This window comes from Carettochelys insculpta, chromosome 2 (assembly GCF_033958435.1).
Source record: "Carettochelys insculpta isolate YL-2023 chromosome 2, ASM3395843v1, whole genome shotgun sequence".
Classification (NCBI taxonomy): Eukaryota; Metazoa; Chordata; order Testudines; family Carettochelyidae; genus Carettochelys; species Carettochelys insculpta.
The window spans coordinates 24,573,044-24,599,968 of NC_134138.1; the positions used below are offsets into that span (position 1 = coordinate 24,573,044).

At 45.2% G+C, this 26,925-nt stretch overlaps 1 protein-coding gene across 1 annotated transcript in view; it reads right to left on the reverse strand.

Moving 5' to 3' along the window:
* NSMCE2 (NSE2 SUMO ligase component of SMC5/6 complex) overlaps positions 1–26,925 on the reverse strand; it is a 202,039-nt gene that overhangs the window by 132,446 nt on the left and 42,668 nt on the right. The window contains exon 3 of the mRNA XM_074986669.1: positions 2,399–2,505. Within this exon, the coding sequence (XP_074842770.1) occupies positions 2,399–2,505 (107 nt within the window). The remainder of the gene's footprint in view (positions 1–2,398; positions 2,506–26,925) is intronic.

Genomic DNA, 26,925 nt, shown 5'->3' on the forward strand with positions numbered 1-26,925 from the left:
TTCTTCTATTTCCTCACACACAGGCTACATCTACACTAGAGGTGTTCTTTTTTTGGGGGGGGGGACAAAACAGGCATTTAGTTGAAAAAAACCCTGGGCCATCCATGCTAAAAATGTGTTCTGTCAACAGAACTTGGCAATTTCATCGACAGCCTTCTGCCTCTCCCCCAGGAAGCAGAATGCCTTTCTCAATAGACTCTGCCAATGAAAAGGCTGTGTGGATGCTCCGGGGAGCACTTTGTCAACAGACAGGGCTTCCAGGTCATCAGGCAGCCCTGTCTGCTATGCTTCTGGTCGACCACTCCATCAAGAAAGGGCAGGCCAGTTTGGCTGCTCTCTGTTGACAGAGTGGATCGCTGTTTCTATCCGCTCTTGTAAGTGGATGGACTCTGTTGACAGAAGTTTTGTTGGAAAATATCTTCCAGTAGTAACTTCTGCTGACAGACAGCTGTAGTGTAGACATAGCCACACAGTGAACAACAACAGACACACACTTGGTAAGATCAGACTGATGAAAAAGTTTTCTTTACCTTCAGGATATGTTTTCTTAATAATGAAAAATGGTAACCTCTGCCTGCAGGTATTACTAACCCGGTGCTTTGTCCTGAGAAAAAGTTAAACCTCCTATTCAGCCTTTCCCAACATAGCAGAAGCCAGGCGGCAGAGGCTAATTAGCATGTGGTTCTGTCTGTTCTGCTTCCAATAGCAGCCGTCTTAATTTTGGCAGGGATAAAAGAGAAATAGCCCCATGTCTCATTCACCTTAATATGTGCATACATTTTAGGGGACACTTTCTAAGGAAGGTGTACAGCTGGTAACAGAGGCTGGCAGAAGGAGAAATGCTGGATAGTTTGGAGACCATCTGCATGCTTTGCTGTTAGTCCACCAATTCTGTCCACTATTAGCCTACTATTCTCAAGAAGCACCTAAACAGACAAGTGGAATGGTAGAAGCGCCAACTTCCCGTGAACTGCTATAGGAAAGTCACCTGCTGCCCTTCCCAGATCTTTGTTCTGCTGAGACGATGAAACCTAAATTGCATTTCTTCTCCGAGACTGATGTCACCTGCTCAAGGTGACCTTTTTCCCCATGTCACTTAAAAAAAAAAATCACCTGTCAAAGCTCGAAGGGTTCTGTGCTTTAGAGAAGAGATTTGATATTTGGCTGTGAGACTGCTGTGGTGGCAGGGATGTGTCTTTTGCTGTCTGCCAAAGTCTGTCTACAACTAGCAGATACACGAGCCCTGTAGAGACTTAGCAGTTAAATTCACAGACCATTCCACTCTCTGTACTGTGCATGGGACAGGGGCAGAGAGCACAACTTTCCCAGAAATTGCTTCTCCTGGCAGCTTTGGGGCCAGTCACAGCCAGAGAAAACAGACATTCTCTCTTCTGTGCTTTCGATGCTCCCTCTGCTGGTGGCAAGGCAGTTGTAAACAATCAGCTTCCCACAAGGGCAGGTGGGCAAGGAACTGAGCTGGTGGGGAGTCTGAGATGAGAAACTGAACAGGGAAAGGAAGTGGAAGTGAGGACCTGGGAAACAGGATGAGAAGCTGCGGTGGGCATACTGTGGAGGGGAGACTAGAAAACACGAACATGAACATGAACAGCCTGGAAGGGTCAGGGGAAGAAGGAATCATGCAAAGGGGGATGCAAGCAGCATAACTGTCTCCAGAACCTGGAATAGAACTACAGATTCCAGTGTCTCAGCATTCCTTGGATGGCAGAAAGCATGAGCCTCATCTCCCTTTGGTGGCTGGCCCTCACAAAAGATGACAACTTTCTATAGTTATTATTTACTCTGTTAGCTAAGTGGCAGAAGTCTAAGCTATAGATCTGAAGGTTCTAACCTCGATGATTCCATATGACATTCAATAATGGTCTGCAATCATGAAATTGTCTGATTAACAGTTTGCTTTTTAAAAAACAAAAAAAATGACTTGCTCAGCATCAAATAGGAACTTTGTGATGGAGCATTCATAGAATCCAGTTCCTAATGGTGGTATTCAACTGCCTGAACCAGGGAATCATCTTTTTTATTCCTGTAGTCACCTTTGTTCACTAAACATCTTCTAACTTCTGCAACAAATGAGGCATATTTACTATAAAACTATTTATTAACTACACCACACTGGTTCATTCCCAGAGAGCCTTCCATCCTCTGCACTAATGGAGGCAGGGAACCTGTGGAAAAAGTAGTATGTGATCATGTGAGTAAACACTATCACAATGCAAGTGCAAAGGGGACTGAATTAAGGTTGTGTGGGCAACCTTGATTCTGGCAATTCCTGATTTCAGAGAGTTTGACTTTAAAGATTAAATGTTCTTTTAATGTAATTTTTGAGAGAATTGTGTTTTAGAAAACCTCGTCCATATTTGGCCTGGCAATGATTATTTACCTGATGTACTGTATCTTGAACTGCTTGCATATAATGCTTTAGCTCTCTGTCCATTGCAGCATACTCTAACATCACACGTTCCATACTGTTAACCTCCTCTTCATCATCTGCAAAACAAAGTACATAGGTATTCATCAGTCCTCTGTGCACATGGCAACATGACTGGATAGGAGTTAATGAAATTCATCTGTAATAGTTTTAAATATAATTAAAATACAGTGAAATTTTCATTACTCAAATCCCAATTTATTGAAATTCTGTTGTCTAAAAAGATAGGTATATCCTCCCAAATTTTAATTACTGGCTGACAGGGAAAAACTGTCATAGTTTATAAACTCCAGGATAAATGATTTCTACTGCAGAACTTTTAAAAAACTGTAGTCTTTCCAACATACGAAAGTTACTTCATTCAAATTCTTAATTATTTGAAGTCTTTCTAAAACATGCTCTAGGCTAGGTTAACCATAAATTGTTGAAGCAGTAATGAAGTATATCCAAGGATAGAACCCAGATGAAAGCTAGGGCATGTGTTATTCAAGGAATCAGAGCAGATGGTATTATAACAGCTCTTTCTGGCCTTAAAAATCTATGAAAAAAATGAAATTGATGCCCATCTGATACATCTGAATAAACTGTGTTTGAACTGTAGGTCAGCGGATCAAGTGTTTAATGAACTCTGCAGCATACTATTTTGTGGCAATCTTTATTGTAAAGCTTTTGTGCTAAAGGTACTTAATTCTGTTACTTTCATCTCATGATTCAATCCTTTTCTTTCTTTACAGTCAATCAAGGCTTGAACTTTGTTACCTAACAAGGAAGATACATTATTATTTTAATCTTTAAAATATGGAAAGTACTTCCTATTTTGTGAATGAAATTACAGTAACAATATTCCACTATCTGTATTATGCAGCAGGTATTTGTCATGTTCCTCAAATTTCTGAGGTTTATTTTTTAACCTGTTTTGCAATCATAAGCCTTTTTACATTTCTTGCGTAACTTCGATAAACAACTTACTCAGAGACAGGCACTTCCTGGGTTTCATGAGAGTGAGAGAGTGTGTGTAATTTCAGTTACCAACACCTAGTCATTAGGCAATCAGGATATTTTCTGCAGAAGTTGCATTTCATGACTCATCAGCCTGCCTGAGAAATATTTAATAGAAACCCTGTCTCATTGTAGTGGAGTTCAAAGCTATAATTAGTCCCCTTGCTTCCCCCTCCCCCAAAATAAGCATTAGTATTGTAAAATCTAAACGGAGTCAGCATTTTATAACACAGGAAAAAATGGACTTAGCCGTATGGATAAATCCAAGTCCTTTAATGCATTTAGTCATCATTACCTATTCAAAACATAATGACTACTGAACAGGTGTTCAGTAAGACATAACCATTTTCACTCTCCTCTACATCTCACCTTCATCTATGTCTTCGCATCTCCATTCTAAACTGGCTTACTCTTTATTTGGCTATTATCTCTCAGAGAGAGACACTTGTCATATACAGCACAAAAATGTGTATGGTTTCCTTCAGTTGTGCAATTTTTTTTCCAATTGCATCCTTACTTGTCCTATCACAACACTGCAACAGGAACACAGCCCCTCATGACCCTGGGGCTCAATTATTGTAATTCCTCCCTTGCAGCACTTCTACATCACTAGCAGCTTATGAAGAATGCAGAAAAATATTGCCTAATCGGCTTGAGCAATCAGCTCATATTGTGGTTGCTTTGAGCTGGCAGGCTGTGAAGCAGAGGACTCACCATAAGGGTCGAACCCTCAACTGGTTTAAGTTACTATAGTCTCACTGACTTTAATGGCTCAATGACTCAGTTAACTCCAGATGAGAATCTCGCCTTTTGTTTGCCTCACTGGCTTCTAGGTCTTCCAGAAGTCCTCACTATATTAGAGACTTCTCTTATTCTGGTGGACATGTGCATTCTGACACTACCCAATAATTCAATCATCATACTGTGTAAGCAGCAGGTCATCCATCACCCCTTTCTACTAGTGGCTGTGAGAGGTTCACCTTCCTTCCCCGCCATCCATCCTAGCTACACTTTCTCCCTTTTTTAAACTATAGTGAATGAATACTTTGCAGAGTCTTGGTCATGTGCCCAAGAATCAGCACAATGTTACAGAAGGTTGAATGTGGTTTTAAGAAACCATGTCCTAACATCCTGCTTCTAGACTCTGACCAGCAGTTGAATCAGGTAATCAAGGATCATGTGGCAGAAGCCCAGAGGTGGCACCTCCTAATAAGAGGAGCCACAGCAGACAAAGCTAGGAGGCTCAGAGTCAGAACAAAAACCCGAGAGATGTCTGTTCACGTCAGAAATTGCCCCCCAAGAAAGACTTTAGGAAGAAGATGGGTTTAGGAAGGAACTTCAAACCTAAATGACCAGGCTGGCAGTTTGGTGCTGGAGGTGATGTTGAACAGTTCTGTCAAAAAGCCAGACTGCAGAACAGGACTATTTTTTGAACCATGACAGTCTATATGCACTTAATAGAAGACAAAGTGGTATAAGCAGACCACCTCTATGCACCAATATGTAAAACCTTTTCCTTCCCTTATTCTCCATTTCCAAATGCCATCCCTCTTTTTGGGTATAGCAAAAGTTTTATGAGGGTGTCTTGACTGGTGAGGTTGGGTTAAACCGTAACAGAGAGAAAGCCATGCTAGTCTATATACTATCAAAACAAAAAAAACAGTCCAGTAGCACTTTCGAGACTTACAAAATAATTTATTAGGTGATGAGCTTTTGTGGAATAGACCCACTTCTTCAGATCATAGCCATACCAGAACAGACTCAATATTTAAGGCACAGAGAACCAAAAATAGTAGTCAAGGTTGTGATTTGTCAACCTTGATTACTGTTTTTGGTTTTCTGTGCCTTAAATATTGAGTCTGTTCTGGTATGGCTATGGTCTGAAGAAGTGGGTCTGTCCCACAAAAGCTCATCACCTAATAAATTATTTTGTTAGTCTTTAAAGTGCTACTGGACTGCTTTTTTGTTTTGGGTTAAACTATTTGCATACATGTACTAGTTAGTAATTTGTCTTAAAGCCGCTTATTGTAATCTCTCTGCCCCAGCATCTAACTGAAAGGTGGAGTTTAGCTATGAATACATCACAATTTGCACTCTGTAGCCATTTCTCTAGCTTGTTCATTTGTATGAGAAAATCCTCCTCATTTCTGCTCCCACAAATCATGCAGCCTTGAGACAACTCCAAATGCCTCCACATAATACATGACACTGAGACTAAATCCTGGTTTTTGATACACTGAATAGTCACATTGACTTTCAATAATAATTTTCTTAGGTCTGCAAGAACTGAAACCATTACCCCCAACTTAACTTCTGCTTGCCCCTGGTTGACGGTAGGAAGGCTGGAAACCTCCATGAGGAACATATTTATGGAGTTGCTCCCCTATCATTTCCATCAGTGTGGAGCTGAACAAACCCTGCCCCACACAACAGACCCTAAGGCAGGTCTCCTGTGGTGTACCAGAGGTCCACTGGAGCACTACTGCTATGGACTCCTCATGGATGCTTCTGGGTCCTTGGGTAAGACAGGGCTGGGGGGATTGTGGGATGGCTGGGATAGAGAAGCCCTAAAGGAAAGGTAATACAACCCCAGTTTAGAGGATACTACTACTCCCAGCCCTCCTCATCCTCCTCTACTCTATATGGACCCTGAACTCAGAGGATTTCCTTTTTGGAGTCTGGAAAGGAAGATGAACAGTGCCACCGAAAGATCTGAGCCATCTTCCATTCTAAATTGAGGTCCTCTGCAAGGTGCTTTTCTTTTATATGTAAATCTAGCCAGAATTATTTGGGTTATCAACTTTGGCAAGGAAGCTACACTTAACGTTGTACTTCAACTTTTTGGTGGGCTACAAAAAATGCTTTCCTATTTGGCATATAACAACATTTGGTAAATTGTCTGTCTGCTAGCAGTGAGCAAAAAATCTCTGCTGCTAGAGTACAAGAGTGCAGCACTGCTTTGGTCCCTCTGCTCTTACCAGCAGAAACCGAAAGATTTGCTGACACACAGATTCAACAATACTGGCCTTCTCCCATATGAAGCAATGGCAGATTCTGCCAACCAGAAGTGCAAAGATGTATTTACACAATAGTCACAACAAAAATTAAAAATGCCACCAGAAGTAACATTATTTTATATTTTTGGCTATTATAGTAATGCTGATCCCCTTAAAGAAACTTAGGTTTGAGGAGTACCAGTCTTTCCATTAAGTACATCAACAATTGTTGCTACAGAGCCCCACCACACTTTCTTCTGTTTAACCATCATTTTTCCATGCCCATCTGACAGCAGCAATCCAAGTGTTTTCCCTCCTGCTAGGAGACATATGAACTGCCTCCTACAAGGCTGACACAAATGGTGTTTCATGAATCACAGGAAAGATTTGTGTAGCAAGTAACTGTCACCCTCCTCCCATGGCCCAAATGAATCATAACTACCACATACAGCAACGTCACTGGCCTGAATATTCTGAAACTTTGAAAGGGAAGCTGAGGACATTGTTAAACATAGCATCAGAGCCATCTCAATTTTACACAGAACATTCCCTGAACTGAAAACTCAAAATAACTGTTCCTAATAAATAGTGAGGCTTTGTCTGCTTTTAGAATACTTGAAAGAGGCCTTAAAATATAATTAAATAAATAAATAAAAATGAGCACAAAGAGGTGGAACCCAGGCTAAAGGAAACAGATATTTTACCTTTTGCCTACAGTTCACTGATCCCAAGAGTTCCACCCTCCTATCGGCCTGTTTCTAGTCTCAAATGATGCTAAGAGCCATCTTTCCACTGCTGCTCTCTCGTGCATCTGTGGCTGCAAATGTTTCAAGATAAATGCCAATATTTATCACACACCTAAGACCACAGCCTGCCCTGGAAGAACTTATGGTAGGCCCAAAGACACTGTACAGACAGATTGAATGACAGATCCATGGAGACAATCTCATATTTCATTACAACCACACCAGCAGCGGAGTACCCAATATATCTTTGTGTAGCCTGTTCCACAAACTGATGGGTAAGGGAAAAAATACTTTGGTCTTTCTCTTTTTTTCCCCTCCAAGGAAGTGAGTGATAAAGGAGGTTTCAGAGAATCACTCCCATTTCATCGTGTTTCCACTGTTTGTCTTTCTGGTGTGGTTTTTTTTTTTGTTTTGTTTTAAAGAAAAAACCCTCTTACTCCAAGATCTTCCACTCTCAGGCATTCCCTCTCAGACAAATGGCTAAAGTAGGAGTAGGGAACCCCTCAGCATACAGTTCAGATGTGGACTACGGCTTGTCTTGATCCATACTCCCAGGTTCCCCTCCATGGCATCGGACCCACGGCGGGGGGAGGTTTGGAGCAGACATGGCAGCCTGCCAGAGGCTTCCTACCACTTCTTTGATTGGCTGGAATTCCAGCCAATCAGAGCAGTAGAGAGCAGTACTTGAGAGCAGAGGGGAGGGGGTGCCAAGCCATGTGCATCTGGGGTGGTACAAAGGTAAGTGGACTCGTCACGCAGACCTTGTGCCCCCAGACAGCTCCTATGACCCTGCCATCCAGACCCCGCCCATCTCGCATCCTCTTCCTGTGCCCTCCCTCTCACCCTGACTCCACACCTGCACCGTGCTCCCGCTCCCTCCCTCCCAGACCCCTCACCCCTCCTTTTCAGATCCCTCACCCCTACCTTGACCTCTCCCTGCCAAACCCCAAAGCCTCCACCCCCTCCCACCCAGACCCCACACTCCTCTGCTGCACCCCTTCCTGCCCAGACTCCCCACCTGTATCCTGGTCCTGTCCCCTCCCTTCCAGACCTCACATACCAAACCCTCCTGCACCCTTCCTCTCACCTAGACCTACACCCCAGCCTGCTCCTGCTGCCCCGCTGACCCAGATCCCCCACCCACATCCTGCTCCTGCACCCCACTCTGGACCAGATTACCCACCCCAGTCTATACCTGCACTTTCCCTCCCCCTCAACCCCACAGTCCATAGTCATGAACCACATCCATTAAGTGTTTTATTTTTGCTTCTCTCTTCTGTGGCTCCCTACTAATTTGTCTATGGGTCAGTGGCCCCCAAACCAATAACAGTTCCCCACCGCACCACTAAAGGAAACTCTCTGTACTCCTACCCCTAACTTCAGCTGGGAGGAAGGCTTGCACTCAAGGCCAATACTGCCATTCCCACTAGGTCCCCCATCCAAACCCCAAATGCTACGTCAGCTACATCCACAGCACTCCGACTTTCCACTCCAGAAGCAAATGACCAAGCTCCAGCCAGTTCTGCAACTGGAGAACCAGTGCCTTTCTGGTATCTCACCCAAATGTCTCCTAACCTGACTTTCAGTTATGATCTCCGAGTTAATTCCAATCTCTGAGTAGCACCATGCTCCTAGCTATTACAGTAATTAAAAAATACTGTGAAATACACCTGAATTTGCCTTTGATAATCAAATCTCTTCATATCTAACGTGAATATGTTAAGTCACTAATTATTTCCCCACAAAATCTTAGCCACTTTGTCTAAAGGTTTTATTCTTTGCAGTATCTTACATGCTTTCCCCCCCGCCACACATACATTTATAGTCCAGGTGAAAGTCATTTTCCTCATCTTCAAAAGCTTGGCTGCACGGAATTGGAACTAGCCTCCTGAATGCCCATCCAGCTCCACGTTCATGGCCGGTAGCTTATGTGACCATCTCACTTTTTAGAACAGAAAAAGAGAATAACTCTGCAAAACCTCTCTCTGTAGGAACCTCAAAGTTAAAAAAATACAAGACTGAAGATTGCCTTTGCAACCTTAATTTGCCCACTTCTGTCTGTGCATTACAATACAGTCCTTAATTACATGATCATATGCTTTTTTTTCCCCCACAGAGCCCATGGCTCATTAGGGATGGATATGTGACTCCTAACTTGGCTCCTCAACAGACCATTGAATGCACAGTACAAATCTTTACAACCTTAGCTGATAAAATAACAACTAGAAGTAGTATATTATGCACTGTTTGGTTCAATCACTAAATCAGTGGTCTCCAGGGCTGCGTGGAGGGGGTAGCACAGACAGGTATGAGATCACCAAGACTAGGGCCACAGCTGGAGGCAGGGCTGGCACAGAGCTGGAAGGCACTCCCTCCCTACCCCCACTGCTTCCTTCAGTGTTCCTTTGTGTACACTTAGGGTTGCACACCCCACAGTTCAGGGACCTCAACAAATGGACTGAAACACACATTTTACTGTCAGCAAACAGCTTGAAACCTATTGGCAGAGGAATGCAAAAACCAGAACCTGCGGAGGAGGGAGTGTTCTCTAGTGGTTCATTCCCTGTCACCCACTCTCCTCTCCCCCTCAGAACTGGGCTTTTTTCAAATTAAAATTGTGTTGTATGCAAAAATATTAACTATTTAAATAAAAGATGAAAGTCTGACCTTGCCACAGAAACATCCATCCTTCCAAGGGACAAGGAAGCTCTCTTAACCCAGATGACTCACAGATGAAAGAGTACAGAATTTGGAATGATTATTGTGATAACAGTCAATGTGTACTTAAACATTTTTATTTGTGGAACATATCTGCATGTGAGGAGAGATTAAGGAGAAATTTTCAAAAGAACTCAGCATTGGCCCAACCATTCTTCCACAGAAGTCAATAGTAAAACTCTTTGGACTTCAACAGGGGCAGAGTTAAAACAATACACTTTTGAAAGTCACAGCCTAATGGTACTTGTTTTAAATTAGCTTGTATTTACTTTATAGACCAGTGGGAACTGTAAGCCTTAGTGAGCTCAGTTCTTCACCTCCAGAGCAGAAACTAAAAACCACCTTGGCGGATGTTCCTACCCACAGCATCTCAATGGCCAGTTGATCAGGGCCATCTCAGTGAGGGGCACGGGAGGGGGCGGAACCTGAAGCAACACATCCTATTGCCCCAGCCATGGGGAGCAAGGCCCAGAGCAACCCTCCCCCACATCGCAGGCCCTGTCTTCCCCTGCTCCATCCCACCCCATCCCCTTAGCTCCTCTCCGACCAGCCGGGGCAGGACGTGTCAGTGGGCAGAAGCAGCAGCAACAGGCAATTGCCTCCACTCTGCTACTCTGCACTTACCACACAGGTGGCACAAGCAGCAACCTGCTCTGTTCCGCAGTGCCCTCCCTAGCCCACAGAGCTTCGCGTCTCCACAGGATCAGGAAGTGGTCTCCGTTGCCCTCAGAGAAGTGGGTTTCAGTGGGCCAGGAGGGCACAGTGTGGCACAGCAGAGCAGGCTGCCTCTCATGGCGCCCGTATGGTGAGTGCAGGGAAGGGGGTGAGGGGAGGCGACCCCCTGCTGCTGCCTTCACCACTGCACCCTGACCAAGGTAATCATTCCCCATCCCATCCATGAGACAGCTTGGGTAGCCACCGCAGGGCTCCTAAAAAGCATAGGGCTTGGGGAAGCTGCCCCAGTTTGTTCTCTGCAGGTGAGGCATCACTGGACACAAAGGGACAGATGGTACCACCATTACTCATACAATAATACTTACTCTTTAGGTAGCCCCACCCAATGTTCTAATTTTTTTCAATCCATTAGTGGAATGAATTTTGTAATGTGTACTAATATCAAAGTAATGTGTGGGGATGTGTCACCAGTAGAAACAAAGAAATCTAGGTATAATACAGATATTTTTAAAAGTTACCAAAGGGATAATTATCCCAGATAGGACAGATTAGATGTTCACTACTCAAAGAACTGAATTTAAGCGTGAGAGATAAATAAAATTATAAAATGCATCACAGGAAGTACCAAGAGGCAACAACAACACAGCAGATACATGTTGGGAGATGAGTGTGATATAGACAGAGCCTGTGTGTCTCAGAGATTCCATGTATGTGAGAGACACATGCAGAGAGAGAGTGTGTATGCATACATGAGCGTGCAGACACACATGCACGCACGCACACAAACACACACGCTCATGCGTACATGCAGGCTACTGGGGAAGTCTGAGACTGCACTCTCTCTTTAACCACAGTAACACCCACCAGAAGGCTTGTTCAGACTGCAGTAGCTTACAGCAGCCCAGTCCTTCTCCTGATTTCTGTCTCTCCTCCCCTGCTTTGCAGAGATGAGATACATGGGTGGGACTGAGGGAGACAGCCTGACCTCAGTACCTCCCAGGGATCTGCACAGCATGGAGAAGAGTCCCAAGAACAGATGACCAGGACTCTAAGTTAGAGGGCAGAAGCAAAATGGCTGCAGAAAAACAGTGGGTGAGGAACCTGAGTATACACCATGTGCTAACCAAGTGCATGGTGCTTTACTGACTCTTGGGCAGTTGTGCAACAGAGAAAAGAAAGACCCACTGAAATACATGAGGGTGCTTACTACAGCTGTGATTGAGCAAACCACTTAATCATATGCTTAAGCATGCTGACTTCAAGTTAAGTATGTGCTGAGGTGCTTTGCTGAATTGGGATCAGAGTAAAGTGCTATTCAGTATAAATGAGGGTGTCATAATACTGCTCAAAATATTTAAATAAGTTCCTCTTTCATACACCCACATGATGTAATCAACAGGATAGATGGACAACATGTGTCCTTTTTAATGAATGAGGTCTACATAATTTTTACTATGACACATCTTGGAGTTGGTTCCAATATAAACAATACCTAGAGAGAAACACATAAAGACCAGGTATTGTGCATCCTCCACCTCCCTGGGAACGGAAGCCTGCCTCATCTGATGGTAATGCCAATCCTACACAAATGCCACTCTACTCCCACCAAGCCACAGGTGGAAAAGAGAGTTTTCCTTCCAGGTAGGGCCTCTTTCTTTATTAAAACACTCAAGTCAGTCTAGTAACAGTAGGTGAAGTAGTCACTTCATTATATCACTTAACAGCTATGTACTGGTACAGAAAAACCAATTTAAGAATTAACAAGAGCGCTTTAACTTGGAGGGAGGAGTACTGTAAACAAGTTAAGAGCTTTACTGTGATATCATTGCTAGTTTCAATACACTATTCTAGTCTTCCGGAACTCTTATTTTGCATCATCACCATGAGATCTGCAAATTAAAGAGCCTTCAGTGTGGGAATAGAGCCAGGAGCAGAAAGGTGAAGAAATCCTTGCTCATCACCATCCTAGTCCCCCACCCAAGCAGAACAGGGAAAGCAAAAGCAGGCCAGCAATGGGGAGAGGACAACAACACAGCACTTATTCACTGAAAGAGTAGGCAGCATATATTATCTTCACATATAAATTTCAGGCCAGTCTGCCATGAATGACACTAGCCCCATTCTAACTATATGTATCCTTCTCCTGATAACTATTACAACGTATGTTGTTTTTCAGTTCAGTTTCAACATTAAAGGATGTTATTTTTTCCAACAACAGAGTCAACCTGCAGAACTCTGTGCCATACTATGTTGTGAAGGACAAAAACATAACAGGGTTCAAAAAAGAACAAGATTAAGTTCATAGGGTGGGGGCAGGTAAATAAATGGCTATGAGACGGAATGGACAGTAATGGTGTCCCTAACCTCGGTTTGCCAAAAGCTGGGAATGGGCAACAGAGGATGGGATCACTTATTCTGTTCATTCCCTCTATTGCAACTGACAATGGCCACTCTCAGCTGTCAGGATACTGACACAGATGGAACTTTGGTCCAATCCAATATGGCCATTATGATCTTCTTTACAGCAGGGGGCATTTCTCATTGATTGCAATGGGAGCTGCCTGCTTGGAGAAACCAAATGATCTTCCTTAATTAGTAAAACAAAAAGTAGTCAAGTAGCACTTTAAAGACTAGCAATATAGTTTATTAGGTGAGCTTTCGTGGGACAGACCCACTTCTTCAGACCATAGCCAGACCAAAACAGACTCAATATTTAAGACTGGCTATGGTCTGAAGAAGTGGGTCTGTCCCATGAAAGCTCACCTAATAAACTATTTTGCTAGTCTTTAAAGTGCTACTTGACTGCTTTTTGTTTTGATAGTGTATAGACTAGCACGGCTTCCTCTCTGTTACTACTCCTTAATTAGTGTATATATACCAAATGTTATCTAAGATACAGAAATCATTTCCTGTATTTTGTTTTCTAAATTCCCTATAATTTCTTCAGTATCTGAAAACATATTTCCCTTACATTTTTTTAAAATGAAAATGTTTTCTTCATCAGTTCAGAGAAGTTTTAGCTAGAACCTCATTGATTCTCCCTCCATGTTTCCACTGGTGTGTCATAGTAGTTACTATTTTCCTTAATGCCTCTCAAGATTTCTTCTCTATATATTTCTGCCTGTTCTTTTACAGCCATGTTTTCTATACAATCGTCCTTACCCCATTTCTGTCTAATAGTGTTATTCCTTTCAATCCCTCCTCATGCTTCCACAAGATGTCTACCAATCCACATTGACCATTCCATTCCATTTTAACTAATGTATTCCTCCACTCCGTTTATTCTGCCATACTACTTGAATTTCTAAACACATTTCCATACAGGTGTCTTTTTTTCCTTTTCTATCCCTACACACCTAATTCAATTCACAGTATTTGACAGATCTGATACAAATCAGATTTCTCAAAGGTTGACTTCCAGAAAATGGGTTAAAAATTTGTTTAACCATCTGTTTGCTACTATCTGATTGCTGCTTAAAAATATAATGTACCCAGTAATACACTTTATCTGCATGCAGAAAAAGCATGTGATAATTTTCACATCATGTATGTATTTCATATGCTACAATAAGTGATCTGTGGCCAGAAATTTCTCTTGTTAGGGAATCGTACATAATTTTGTCTCTTTTAAAAACCCAGTGCTTCTGTAATTGCCTCAAAGTGAGCCAAACAAAACATGTTTTTACATAAACACACTTGTCCAATACCATTAGATTTGTGTGGGTATTTTCAATTAAAATGTGGTTTCTGGAGAAAGTCAAAATATTTCTGTGGGAAAGTGTTGATTTTGTAGAGGATTTTCAATACTCTAGAGGAAAAACATCAAAACACAGTTTTGTTTCTGATCAGTTCAACATGAAACTCTGCATCTGCCTGAGCCACCAGAACGTGATGGGAATTGCAGCTTGGATGTTTCATGCTTCCTCCCCCCGCATACTCTCTCTTATGATTCAAGCTCCTTAGCCAGACCATATCTCCAATAAAGCACTCCAGTGGCTCAGGCAAAGGAAGAAACCATGGTACATCCTGGGAGATACAGTTCAGCTGCATAATTCAACACAGAGGGAATAATGGGGACGTGAGAAATCCCAAATACTACTCCCATACATCAACATGGTGGCTCACTCAGACTCGGATTAAGACTGACTGACACAACAAGACAGTTCCATTTTGACCTACTGAATGAATCATTCCAGGAATGTTGAAATATTTTGTTCTGATTTTTAAAAAATTAGAAAAAAATTCTGAAATTTTCAGACAGCAAAAATTCAAAATAAAATGAAATCTCCAAGTATCAGAAATTCCTTCTGAGTTAAAATTCTACTCCTAATCAGGTCTACTTGTTATAAACACACACACACACACACACAAAACTACAAGCTATTCCTTCCACTAGGTTTCCTTTTGAGTCTTATGTTCTGTATTTATTATTAAAACGTGAGCGGTAGTTTCTTTGTTTTGTGTCTAGTATAGCATAAAGTATACTGCTAGCACATAAAAGAAGAAAATAACAACATAACAATGGCTTCTGTGATAAATCAATGCAAGCATAATAAAAGCCCTGGAAAAGATAAGATCACAGAAAAGATTATTAAATACAGCGGAGAAAGTATGATTCAGGAAATAGGCCTTTGTCACATAGCATGGAAAGAAGGGAAGCCATCTAAGGAATGGACAAGATCTGTGCTAGTGACAATACACAAGAAAGGCAGTGCATTGGAGTGGAAGAACTACAGAATGATTGCCCTAATGAGTCATCTTGGCAAAGTGCTGATGATGATTCTGATGTAGATACAGATTACAGAAAGAAGAATATCCAGCAGATGAGCAAGAGAGGCTCAGGAAAGACAGAAGTACCACACAGCAGATATTGGCACTAAGATTGATAGCAAGAAAACCTGACGAAAGGACAAGAACATCTACAATTGCTTTGTCAATTTTCAGAAAGCATTTGACAGTATAGATCGGAAAGTGACTTGTGTGGTGTTGGAGTTGTATAAAAGATATCAACGACAATGTGGAGAGAACATGCATAGACTTGGGAAGTTGATTTAGAACAAGAAGAGGTGTGAGACAAGGAGGTCCGATATCTCTGAGTATCTTCATCACACACCTAGAGAGAGCGATGGGCGAAATTAAAAACAAGAGGTAGAAGGGATATCAGTGCATGGAATGAGAATTTATGACTTGAGGTTTGTGGATGATATAGTTATCATCAAGCAAGATGAAGAGAAACTAGTCAGAATGGTATAGCAGCTAAATGAGGAAGGAAAGGAGTATGGCCTGATTGTGAACATCGATAAAACAAAAACAAGGGTATTTGGAGATAATGAAAAAAGGTAGATCAGTGTAGATGGGATCCAACTAGAGAACATAGAGAAGTTCACGTATCTGGGGAGCAACATGACATATGATCTAGATTGTAAGGAAGAAATAGCAAATAGAATAATGAAAACAAGAGTGAGTTTGAAGGTGATGGATAAGATCTGGAAAAGCAAAGCAATTAGCTTTGGAATGAAGCTGAGTGTTTTAAAATGTGTATATTCAGCAGCATGTTGTCCAGATGTGAGATATGGGTGATAACGAAAGATCTGAAGAGAAGGATATTGGCATTTGAGGAGAGTTGTTATAGAAAGATCCTGAGAATAGGATGGATGCAGAAAGTTACCAACAAGGAAATACATAGGAAGATACAGCAGAAAGAAAACCTACTGCAGAAGGTTATACAACAGAAGCTACAGTTATTTAGGCATATCTGCAGAATGAACAAGTGAAAAGTCAAGGCCCTGGTAGCCAGCATAATGGACAGCTCAAATAGGAGAGGCAGACCCCACAGAGATTGGGTAGATAATACAGTAGATTGGTGCAGAGCTAGTCTACAGAAACTAAGCCACTCCACACTGGACAGGGAAAGATAGAAGGAAATAGTGAGGGAGACATCAGACACCAAAGGGCACTGAGCCCATGGTTGTTGGTGACGACGATCAAAGAGGTGGGAATATTATTATTCATTATAGCAATGAAACCTTTGGCACTTGAGAGCTGAGTAGATAACAAACGAGATGCATGTTAATAGGGTGCATCAAAAACTCAAGCTACAGGTTGACGACTTCTTGCTCATGCATTGTAATGCTTCTGTTTCTGCTTTTAGGGTTTCCAGCACTTACTGGCTTCCAAATCATCTGGAGCAGTGGGTCAGCAACCAAAATATCAGGAAGAGCCTTTTTTCAAATTCAGTAAAAAAAAATCAATAATTCATGTGTCGCAATGCATTTGAATACGAGGTGCTCCTTAATAAATAATGTTAAACCACACTTTTTGTAACCATGTTTTAAGAACAGTGCACACACAGTGATTTGTAATGCAATACATGTTTACTGCAGGACATTCACAAACTTTTTACATAATCTATTTCCTCACACTTTACACCTGCTTCTGCACTTCTAAAATTTTGAAGAAGAGGGGGCTTCTCGAAGGAGGGTTTCCTTCTGGGAGTTTCCTGTGGACCCCGCGTCTACAGGGCTATTTTGAAGTCCAGAAGAGATTCTTCTGGACTCCAAATCACATGGCCATATGCTAATGAGGTGTGGGAAATTTGCTTCCATGCCTCGTTAGCATTTTCTCAGTTGCACATTACCATGCCCCTTCCAGAGAAAGAGGCATGTGAAGAAACGGCATGTGTGTGTTTGTACAACTATCTTCCTGACTTCCACTCCCAAACCTACTTTAATTATGTAATTTTATTTCACGTTTAATTTCCATTTTCTTAAAATGTGTGTTGCCTTTCATAGCAGGAATGCCACAAGCTTCCTTCTCCTTTTCAAAATCAAGACTTTACTAGCAACACAGTATCATATCCCACAATGCACTGCACATATTAAAGGGGGAGTCATCCAACATTTTGAGATCACATATCATTTGCAATTTAGATATGAGTTGTTTTTTGTTGGGCTTCTAGACATTCGCTATTTATCAAAAATAATCAGATTTTTTTTTAAACTTTGCATTTATGGCATTGGGAACCACAAAGAAGCCCTTAAAGAGCTGCATGTGGCTCTGGAGCTGCAGGTTGCCAACCCCTGATCTGGGTGAAATCAGAAAGAATGTCAGTATTAAAGCCTTGTTCACAAACTTTAATTCACCAGACTTACTTCCCTCAGCAAAGAAAGAAAACGAAAGATTCAGGAAAAGGATTGACAATTTATAGGAAACAAGTAAAATTCACAGTCTTTTAGGCAAATGGGAATTGCTTGATAATGAGGAAGTTGGTACAGTAAAAATGAAAATCAGATCCAAACTGAACTATTTGCTGAGCAGGTGACCCTTGAATACTTCTGAGTGTACTTGCAAATGAACAGACTGACTGGATTTCCAGACAATACTGAACCAAAATTGACCTAAAGTAAGCTAGAGCAATACTTCTCAACAGCCAGATAGAGTCAGGGGACTGGTGCCAGTCCATGAGAACCCCCTGACACCATTTAGGAAGGCAGCAAGCTGGCCCCTGGTATCAAAAAGATTGAGAAACAATGAGCTAGAACAGGGATGGCCAACCTGGCTGTTTGCTCACTGAAATGTGGCTCCTGCTTGTAGTGCACACCTGGACTGCTCCCTGCTGCTCTGCGCATGCACCCTAGCACCTGGAGGGAGAAGCATGTGGTGGCAGGCAGCAGCTCCAGTGAGACCCAAGCAGTAAGTTAGCGTGGAGGGAGGGGAGCACCCTGGAGGTCCCTAGCTCTCAGGGAGGGGAGGAGGATTGGGTTAGAGCAGGGGGTGGAGGGTGCCTGGCTCTAGGGGAAGGGGAGGGCATGGACCTAGAGCTGGAGGCTGGGGATGCTTGGTTCTCCAGGAGGCAGTGGGCATGGTGGGGGGCTGATGTTGCCTAGCTCTGGGGGAGGAGAGGGAAAGAAAAGTTACTCACTGTAGTAACGGTGGTTCTTCGAGATGTGTCCCCGTGGGTGCTCCACAATAGGTGTCGGGCTTGCCCGGCGCCGCAGATCGGATCTTCCAAGCAGTTTCTGCCGGACCGCGCATGCGCCGGCGCGCGCCACTCCCCTGCGCGCTCCTGGCCATGTGCGCGATCCGGTCCCCGCCAGTTCCTCGACCAACCGCCTCGGGTGCCCCTGCAAAACACTAACAGAGATCCGAAGCGGGGAGGATGGGCGGGTAGTGGAGCACCCACGGGGACACATCTTGAAGAACCACCGTTACTACAGTGAGTAACTTTTCTTTCTTCTTCGAGTGTCCCCGTGGGTGCTCCACAATAGGTGACTACCCAGCAGTAACCCAAGATAGGAGGTGGGTAATCGGATTATGTGCAGCTTGTCCCCGAGAGGACCGCTGCAGAGAGACGGGTATCCTCTTGGAATACCCTGTGAAGGGCGTAGTGTTTGGCGAAGGTGTTGTAGGATGACCAGGTCGCCGCTCTGCAAATGTCTTTTAACGCAACGCCCTTGAAAAAGGCTGTTGATGCCGCCACCGCCCTGGTGGAATGAGCCCTGGCAGTGGCCGATAAAGGAGTCTTTTTGAGCTCGTAGCACATTTGTATGCAGGATACAATGTGCTTTGAGATTCTCTGCGAGGAGAGACCCTCTCCTTTCGATTTGGGAGCGAGGGAGACTAGGAGTCTATCCGTTTTCCGGAAGGACTTGGTCCTGTCTACGTAGAAGGCTAGCGCCCTCCTCACGTCCAGGAGGTGTAGGCGCGCCTCTTCGTTGGAATTATGAGGCTTTGGATTAAACGAGGGTAGAACAATAGGTTCGTTGATGTGAAACTCAGAAGAAACTTTGGGAACAAAGGCTGGATGCAGCCGTATGGTTACCGCCTCCTTGGAAAAAACAGTGCAGGGTGGCGTTGCCATGACTGCCGTGAGCTTGCTCACCCTACGAGCTGACGTAATTGCAAGAAGAAAGGTCGTCTGTACTGTGAGGCGGCGGGGGGGAACCGTGGCCAAGGGCTCGAACGGTGGTCCCATTAGCGTGGTAAGCACCAGGTCCAAGTTCCACGAAGGTGGAATCGGCTTCCGAGGGGGGTATAGGTTTACCAACCCTTTGAGGAACCTGGTAACCATAGGGTGGGCGAACACCGTGTGCCCTTCCTCCTCATGTCTGAACGCCTAGATGGCGGCAAGGTGGACCTTCAACGAGGATAGCGAGAGTCCTCCTCTCTTGAGGTCCAGTAAATACTCTAGTATTGTAGGTATAGGCACCGAAAGGGGGGGCCAGCTGTTTGGTAGAACACCAAGCCGTGAAGCGAGTCCATTTTTGCTTGTAGGTCTTCCTGGTGGAAGTCCTCCTGCTACTTTCTAGGACTTGCTGTACTTCCACTGTGCATGTGCTCTCTAGGGAGCTGAGCCATGGATTAACCACGCTTGCAGTCGCAGGCCTTGGGGGTGCGGGTGCACTACGGACCCCTGGGCTAGTGTGAGCAGATCCAGCGCCACCGGAAGAGGCATCGGTGGACGGTCCGACATGCGCAGGACTAAGGGGAACCAGTGTTGTCGATCCCACGTTGGGACTATCAGGATCATCCGGGCCCTTTCCCTCCTGGCTTTCTGCAAGACTTTGTGGATCAGCACTGTGGGAGGAAACGCATAAAGCAGGGGGCCCCTCCACGGGATCGCGAACGCATCCCCCAGGGACCCCCATCCCAGTCCTGCCCTGGAGCAGAATCGTGGGCACTTCTTGTTGTGCTGAGTGGCAAACAGGTCTATTTGGGGAAAACCCCATGCGTGGAAAATCGGCCGTAGCAGATCGGAACGGATCTGCCACTCGTGTGTGAGTGCAAAACGCCTGCTCAGCTGGTCTGCCTTCACATTGTGCGCACCCGGCAAGTATGAGGCTTTCAAGATTATATTGGTGGTGATGCACCAGTTCCATAAGCGGATTGCTTCCACGCATAAGGCACGGGATCGAGCTCCTCCTTGCCTGTTTACATAAAACATGGTGGAGGTATTGTCTGTACTGATCCCGACGACTTTGCCTTGTATGTGGTCTCGAAAGTGTCTGCAGGCGTTGAACACTGCTCTGAGCTCCAGTATATTTATGTGTAGTGACTGTTCCGCGGGTGACCACAGTCCTTGAGTCACCTCTTCGCCCATGTGCGCTCCCCACCCTATGAGGGAGGCATCTGTAGTGAGAAAAAACCGATATTTGCGGCTGGTGGAAGGGTACCCCTGTTAGCAGGTTCCTGGGGTTTACCCACCATTGCAGGGATTTTCGCACCCTGGCTGTGGGCGACACCACCCTGTGAACGGTGTGTACTGCCAGTTTGTATACACTTGCCAGCCAGTGCAGCATGCTGCACATGTGTAACCTGGCGTTCTGTACTACGAACGTTGCCGCTGCCATGTGGCCCAGCAGCTGCAAGCACGTCAAGACCGGCACCGTAGGGCTGAAGGTGATGACCTACACAAGGGAACCGATGGCCCGAAAGCGAGCCTCTGGTAGATATACTCTCGCTGTAACCGAGTTTATGCGAGCCCCTATGAACTGTATGTCCTGTGTGGGGTGTATTTTTGATTTTGCCAGATTGATAACCAGGCCGAGTGAAGAGAACGTGTTTGCTGTGACGCGTATCATGCGTAGTACCTCCCCCTTCGAGGCCCCTTTGAGCAGGCAGTCGTCCAGATACGGGAATATAAATACCCCCTGTCTGTGCAGGTAGGCTGACACCACTGCCAAGGTCTTGGTGAAGACTCTGGGGGCCGAGGACAGGCCAAACGGTAGGACCTTGTATTGGAAGTGTTCGTTGCCTACCATGAACCGGAGGAATCGCCGGTGAGCCGGATGAATAGTTATGTGGAAGTACGCGTCTTGTAAATCGAGGGCTGCGAACCAGTCTCCATCGTCCAGTGCTGTAAGGATGGAGGCGATTGTGGTCAAACTTGTGGTCTTTGGCCCCGCCCCGAGGACGCACGGCTCTGTTGTGAATGTCGCCTGGGAGTTCTGTACTGCTGGTGCTGTTGATATCGCCCTTGCTCGTAACCCCTGTGGTACTGGGGGCGCTGTTGCTGGTACTGGTACCGTCTTTGTTGAGGGTAGTACCTTTTCTTTGTGTATGGAGGGGTGTAAATCCCCAGGGTCCTGAGTGTGGCTCTTGAATTTTTACTGGAATGAAGGGCCGAGTCAGTTGATTCAGCAAACAGCTTCTGCGAGTCGAAGGGAAGGTCAACTATCTTTGCCTGCAGATCCCTCGGTATACCCGAAGTCTGGAGCCAGGACTCCCTTCGCATCACCACTGCCGTTGCTGTGGAACGTGCTGCTGTGTCCGCAGCGTCCAGGGCGATCTGAACTCCCGTCCTCGAGGCCGCGTAGCCTTCTTGCACTATGGCCTTGAGCACTGGCTTTTTGTCCTCTGGAAGCGAGTCCATGAGGGAGGTTAACCTGGAATAGTTGTCGAAATTATGGTTCGCTAAGTGCGCTGCGTAATTTGCCATTCGCAACGTTAAAGTGGAGGAGGAGTAGACCTTTCTGCCGAACAGCTCTAGCTTTTTGGCATCTTTGTCTGTTCCCCCTGTCCTGAATTGAGATGTCTTTGATCATTGTTGCGATGACTCCACCACCAAGGAATTTGGCTGTGGGTGGCTGAACAGGAACTCCATGCCCTTCGCCGGCACGAAGCATTTCTTATCCACTCTCTTTTGGACAGGCGGAATAGTCGCAGGGGTCTGCCATATCGTAGTGGCGGACTCTAAGATCGCTTCATCAAGCGGTATTGCTACTCTGGAGGAGGCCGGAGGTCTCAAATTTTTGAGGAGCTTATGGTGTTTCTCTTGCACCTCTGCTGTCTGGATGCCTTGCGTGAAGGCCACCCTCTTAAACAGCTCTTGAAACTGTTTGAGATCGTCCGGAGGATGGACGTCCCCCGGGGCCGTAGCCTCGTCCGGGGAGGAGAGCGAGGAACCACTGGGGTACGTCCCTCTGGACCCTTCCGGTTCCTGCTGGTGGTGGTACACCCTCTCACTAGAGGTTTGCGAGGGAAAATCTCGGGGTTCCATAACCAGTCCCCCCTGAGATGCTTGAGTCTCTGTCCCCGGTCGCAATTGCCCTCGGGGGTATGAGATCGTCTGTGGGGATCTTTACCTAGTAGATTGCCGATGGTGTCTATGCCCCGCGTGGTAGGGGCGACCATGGCAGTATAGGCACTGTTCTTGGGAAGGTGACCTAGACCACTCCCTTGGTGCATACCCTCTGCGTCTGGGGGAGGGAGATCGTCGAGACACTGGAGAGAGCGATTTTGCATAATAGTCCAGCGGTTCAAACCCCAGGAAGGGTGAAGGTGGTCCCAGCCAGGGTGAGGCTGGTTGCAAAAATGGAGAAGGGGGCTCCGGGTAGGCTAGGGGGGACCCCTGCCTTCTGGTTGGCGTCTGCAACATAAGCGGAGGGCTGTGAGAAAGCAACTCCACAGCCCTGTGCGGAGAGGGGCTGCAATGCCTCCTCTTGTGTGCAGCCTTCCCCCTCCCTTGGGGAGGTAACTCCGCCCCCTGACGTACAGGGGATCCCGGCCCCGTCCGCACCGTGCTCGGCACGCTCGAGGGCGGTGCCGCACGTGCGGTGTCCTCCGGTGCCTGCAGGCTGCGTGCCTGCGCGCTCTGCACCGCCGGTTCCCCGGGGGTCAGTGCCGCTGCCTGCGGTGCCGCCGGTACCGGCGCTTGTTTAGCCGCCGCCCTGCCTGCAGTGCGGGGCGGCTGGCTGATTATCGGAGGCTGAGCCGCTTCCACGTGGCTCTCCCTGCCGCCGCCGATCAGCTGTTGCTGCGGCTGGGGGCTGCGCGCTCCTCCCATCCCGCTCGCTGTTGCTGCCGGCAGGGATCGGGCTGGGGAGGCTTTCCTCCGTTTTTGCGCTGATGGGGTGAGGGAGGCAGCTTTCCTTTTATGGGCCCTGGAGGGTCCCTCCTGCTGCGGCCGCTCCGGCACGTCTGGCTGGAGGACCTTATGAAAAGCAGTTTTAAGCCGCCACCCTGCCTGCGGTGCGGGGCGGCTGGCTGATTATCGGAGGCTGAGCCGCTTCCACGTGGCTCTCCCTGCCGCCGCCGATCAGCTGTTGCTGCGGCTGGGGGCTGCGCGCTCCTCCCGTCCCGCTCGCTGTTGCTGCCGGCAGGGATCGGGCTGGGGAGGCTTTCCTCCGTTTTTGCGCTGATGGGGTGAGGGAGGCAGCTTTCCTTTTATGGGCCCCGGAGGGTCCCTCCTGCTGCGGCCGCTCCGGCACGTCTGGCTGGAGGGCCTTATCAAAAAGCAGCATTTTAAGCCGCATCTCCCTGTCTCTCCTTGATCGCCTCTCGGCAGGACTCACATTTTTTAAATCCTGAAGAGGACATCGTTGGTGAGTCTTTCAGTTGTTAAACGGGTACTTAGCACCTTCTCTGTGCTGTTTTCCCCTTCCGATGGCCTGCCGCAGCAGGAGGGCTGATGGCCCTATGCTCCTGGCCTCCGGTGCTTGTTACTGGGACTGGATTGAAGCTGTCCCGCTTGTAGTTTGTTTGTTGTTTTGTTTTTTTGTTTTGTTTTGTTTTTTTTGAAAAATAACAACCGGCTAACTTGCAGTAGCCTAAGTACTTGAAAAACTTTAAAGAAAAACAGTTAAAGTCATTGAATACGCTACTTGGCCTTAGCCTAGTTCGGATTCCGTCTGCAGCCGACGGCGGTTAAGAGGAACTGGCGGGGACCGGATCGCGCACATGGCCAGGAGCACGCAGGGGAGCGGCGCGCGCCGGCGCATGCGCGGTCCGGCAGAAACTGCTTGGAAGATCCGATCTGTGGCGCCGGGCAAGCCCGACACCTATTGTGGAGCACCCACGGGGTGTTTCGAAGAAGAAACTGCGTTAGAGCAGGAAGGACTGTGAGTGCCTGGCTCTGGGGGAGGGGGAGCGCAGTGGGTTAGAGCAGGGAGGCTAGGGGAGCCTGGCTCTGGAGGAAGGGTGGGTGCACTGGGTTAGAGTGGGTGAGGGGGCTTTAGAAGCCAATCAGTGGACAAGATAATTTTTTGTCAGGCATTCTACAACAGAACCATTCTACAGAACTTAGTATTATCAACCACCCGCATCATGTCCTGTAATGTTATTTTTATCACTATATTTTGTTGACTACTATCTATATAGATAAAATAGATAGATAAAAATAAATATTTTTAATACATGGCTCTTTGCACTCTATCCAGTTATTTTGGCTCTTCGTCTCTAAATGGCTGTCCACTCCTGAGCCTAGCATACCAGTCCCTGTCTTGGTCAAAAGGCCAAATTAATTATCTAACTCCAAGTATGAAACACTCTATTCAGTGTGAATCATGTATTGAAGTGGCACTCCTCAAATGTTACCTACGTGGTGATACAAAAGCTGAAGCTTTCAGAGCCTATAATTTCCTAAGACAAGCAGTTAAATCATACCAAACTTCTCACACAGAAAAGGCAAAAACTGAACACAAACTGCAAGCAAAATGAAAAACATCACCTCATTTTGCCTCTAGCAGGCTTTCATTTGGATAAACACTCTTCTGTGGTTTGGTAAATCTATCTTTTTTTACATAAATTGCTGGTATACAGAATTAATTTTCTTGCTTGTATATTGGTACATGATGAGGCTAAATCTGTAGCAGGAATTTCATTTATTCAAAACTTAATACACAAACTTCTCCTACTATGAGGTGTTGCTACTTAAGTTACCTTTTGAAAAATGCTTTCTACTTCTCTTAGTTCTAGAATGGACCATTGTTCAATGCTTTGCATTGGTCCCTTATTTGTGTGTAAATACTTATGCTTTTGAGAGGACACAAACATATGTTTAAAGACAATAGATACACTGGAGATTGTTATAGATGCTGATTTCTCAGCATGCCTTTGGGTAATACTATTTGTCCATGGTTTTGAGCCAGGAGAAAAGAGAGGTCAATGGACTCCATAGCTGCCTAAAAATTGAGCCTGTTTGGAAACATAAGGGCTGTGGCCACACTTGACCAAAACTTTGAAATGGCCATGATAATGCCAAATCAGAGCATACTAATGAGGTGCTGAAATGAATATTCAGCATCTCATTAGCATGCCGCCAGCCGTAGCACTTCAAAAGTGCTGCACTTTGCTTGCGCACAACTCATCTACACAAGAGGTCCTTCTCGAAAGGACCCCACAGACTTTGAAATCCCTTCAAAATTAGCTGATCAGAAGAAGGGGTTTTGAAGTCTGCAGGGTCCTTTTCAAATGGACCCCCATGTAGACAAGCCGCATGCAAGTGAAACGCAGCATTTTCAAAGTGCCACGGCCAGCGGTATGCTAATGAAGTGCTGAATATTCATTTCAGCGCCTCATTGGTATTCTCCAATTTGGCCATTAGAATGGCCATTTCGAAGTTTTGGCCAAGTAAGGCCACACCCAAGGAGATTTTAATCTGACACTGTACAAATTTCCCTGTGTATGGTCAAGACAAAGAGGATTGTTATCACACAATATGGTTATCAGGAACTGTTAACTGTTAAATTGTTAGTAATGAATTCAGTTCAGAACCACATGGCGGTATTTGACATTTACATCGTTGTCAAGGACATATGCTGGAGATAAAGAACGATATGTCCTCTACCATTTGTCCTCATGTTGTTGGGAAATTTAAGTAGTTTTATTTTGGTATTATGTATAAGTGTCTATGCCAACTCTGCATTTACAGTATATGGGGATATTCCTGAATATGGATATATTCCACTAAAGTCATCAGGAAGAATTAGTTTAATGGCAACAAAAGGAGTTATTTTAAAACATGAGAGGAATAATCCACCTCCAAGCATGGCTGAACTGATGGCAATCTACACGCAAAAATCAGTAAGTATGAGAAAGTAACAGATTTCAAGTAACAGATGGCATATCTGATTCCATTTGGAGGACCATTTATAAATTAAAGGCACAATGGGAACAATTTATATACTAAAGATTTAACTCCGTGCTGCAAAATTGTCATGCCAATCCATCCACCCAGGCATTAAATGTACTCACCTACAATTTACCACAATGACTGATATGGAAATCACAAGCTATAATTTATTCACATGACTTTTTTTTTTTTTTTTAAGATGACTTGCCTATAGCAGAAGCAAGTAGAATTTTGTAATTCTGCTTTAACTACAACTATCTCATAGCCCATCCCTTGTCATGGTGAGGTGGCTTTTGTGTCTCCAGAACCAGAGAGCTATTCCAGCGGGAGCTACAGTTCCTGGAAGTGTTACCCAAACTGGGCAGGTCAAAGGTAGAGACCAGACAAATTCGGATCACCTCTCCCTGAGGTAAAAGGGGTTGACTTAGGGTTAATAACACTATGCATAAAAAAAAAGTTACAGAAACATCTAGAAAGAAACGTACAAATACACAA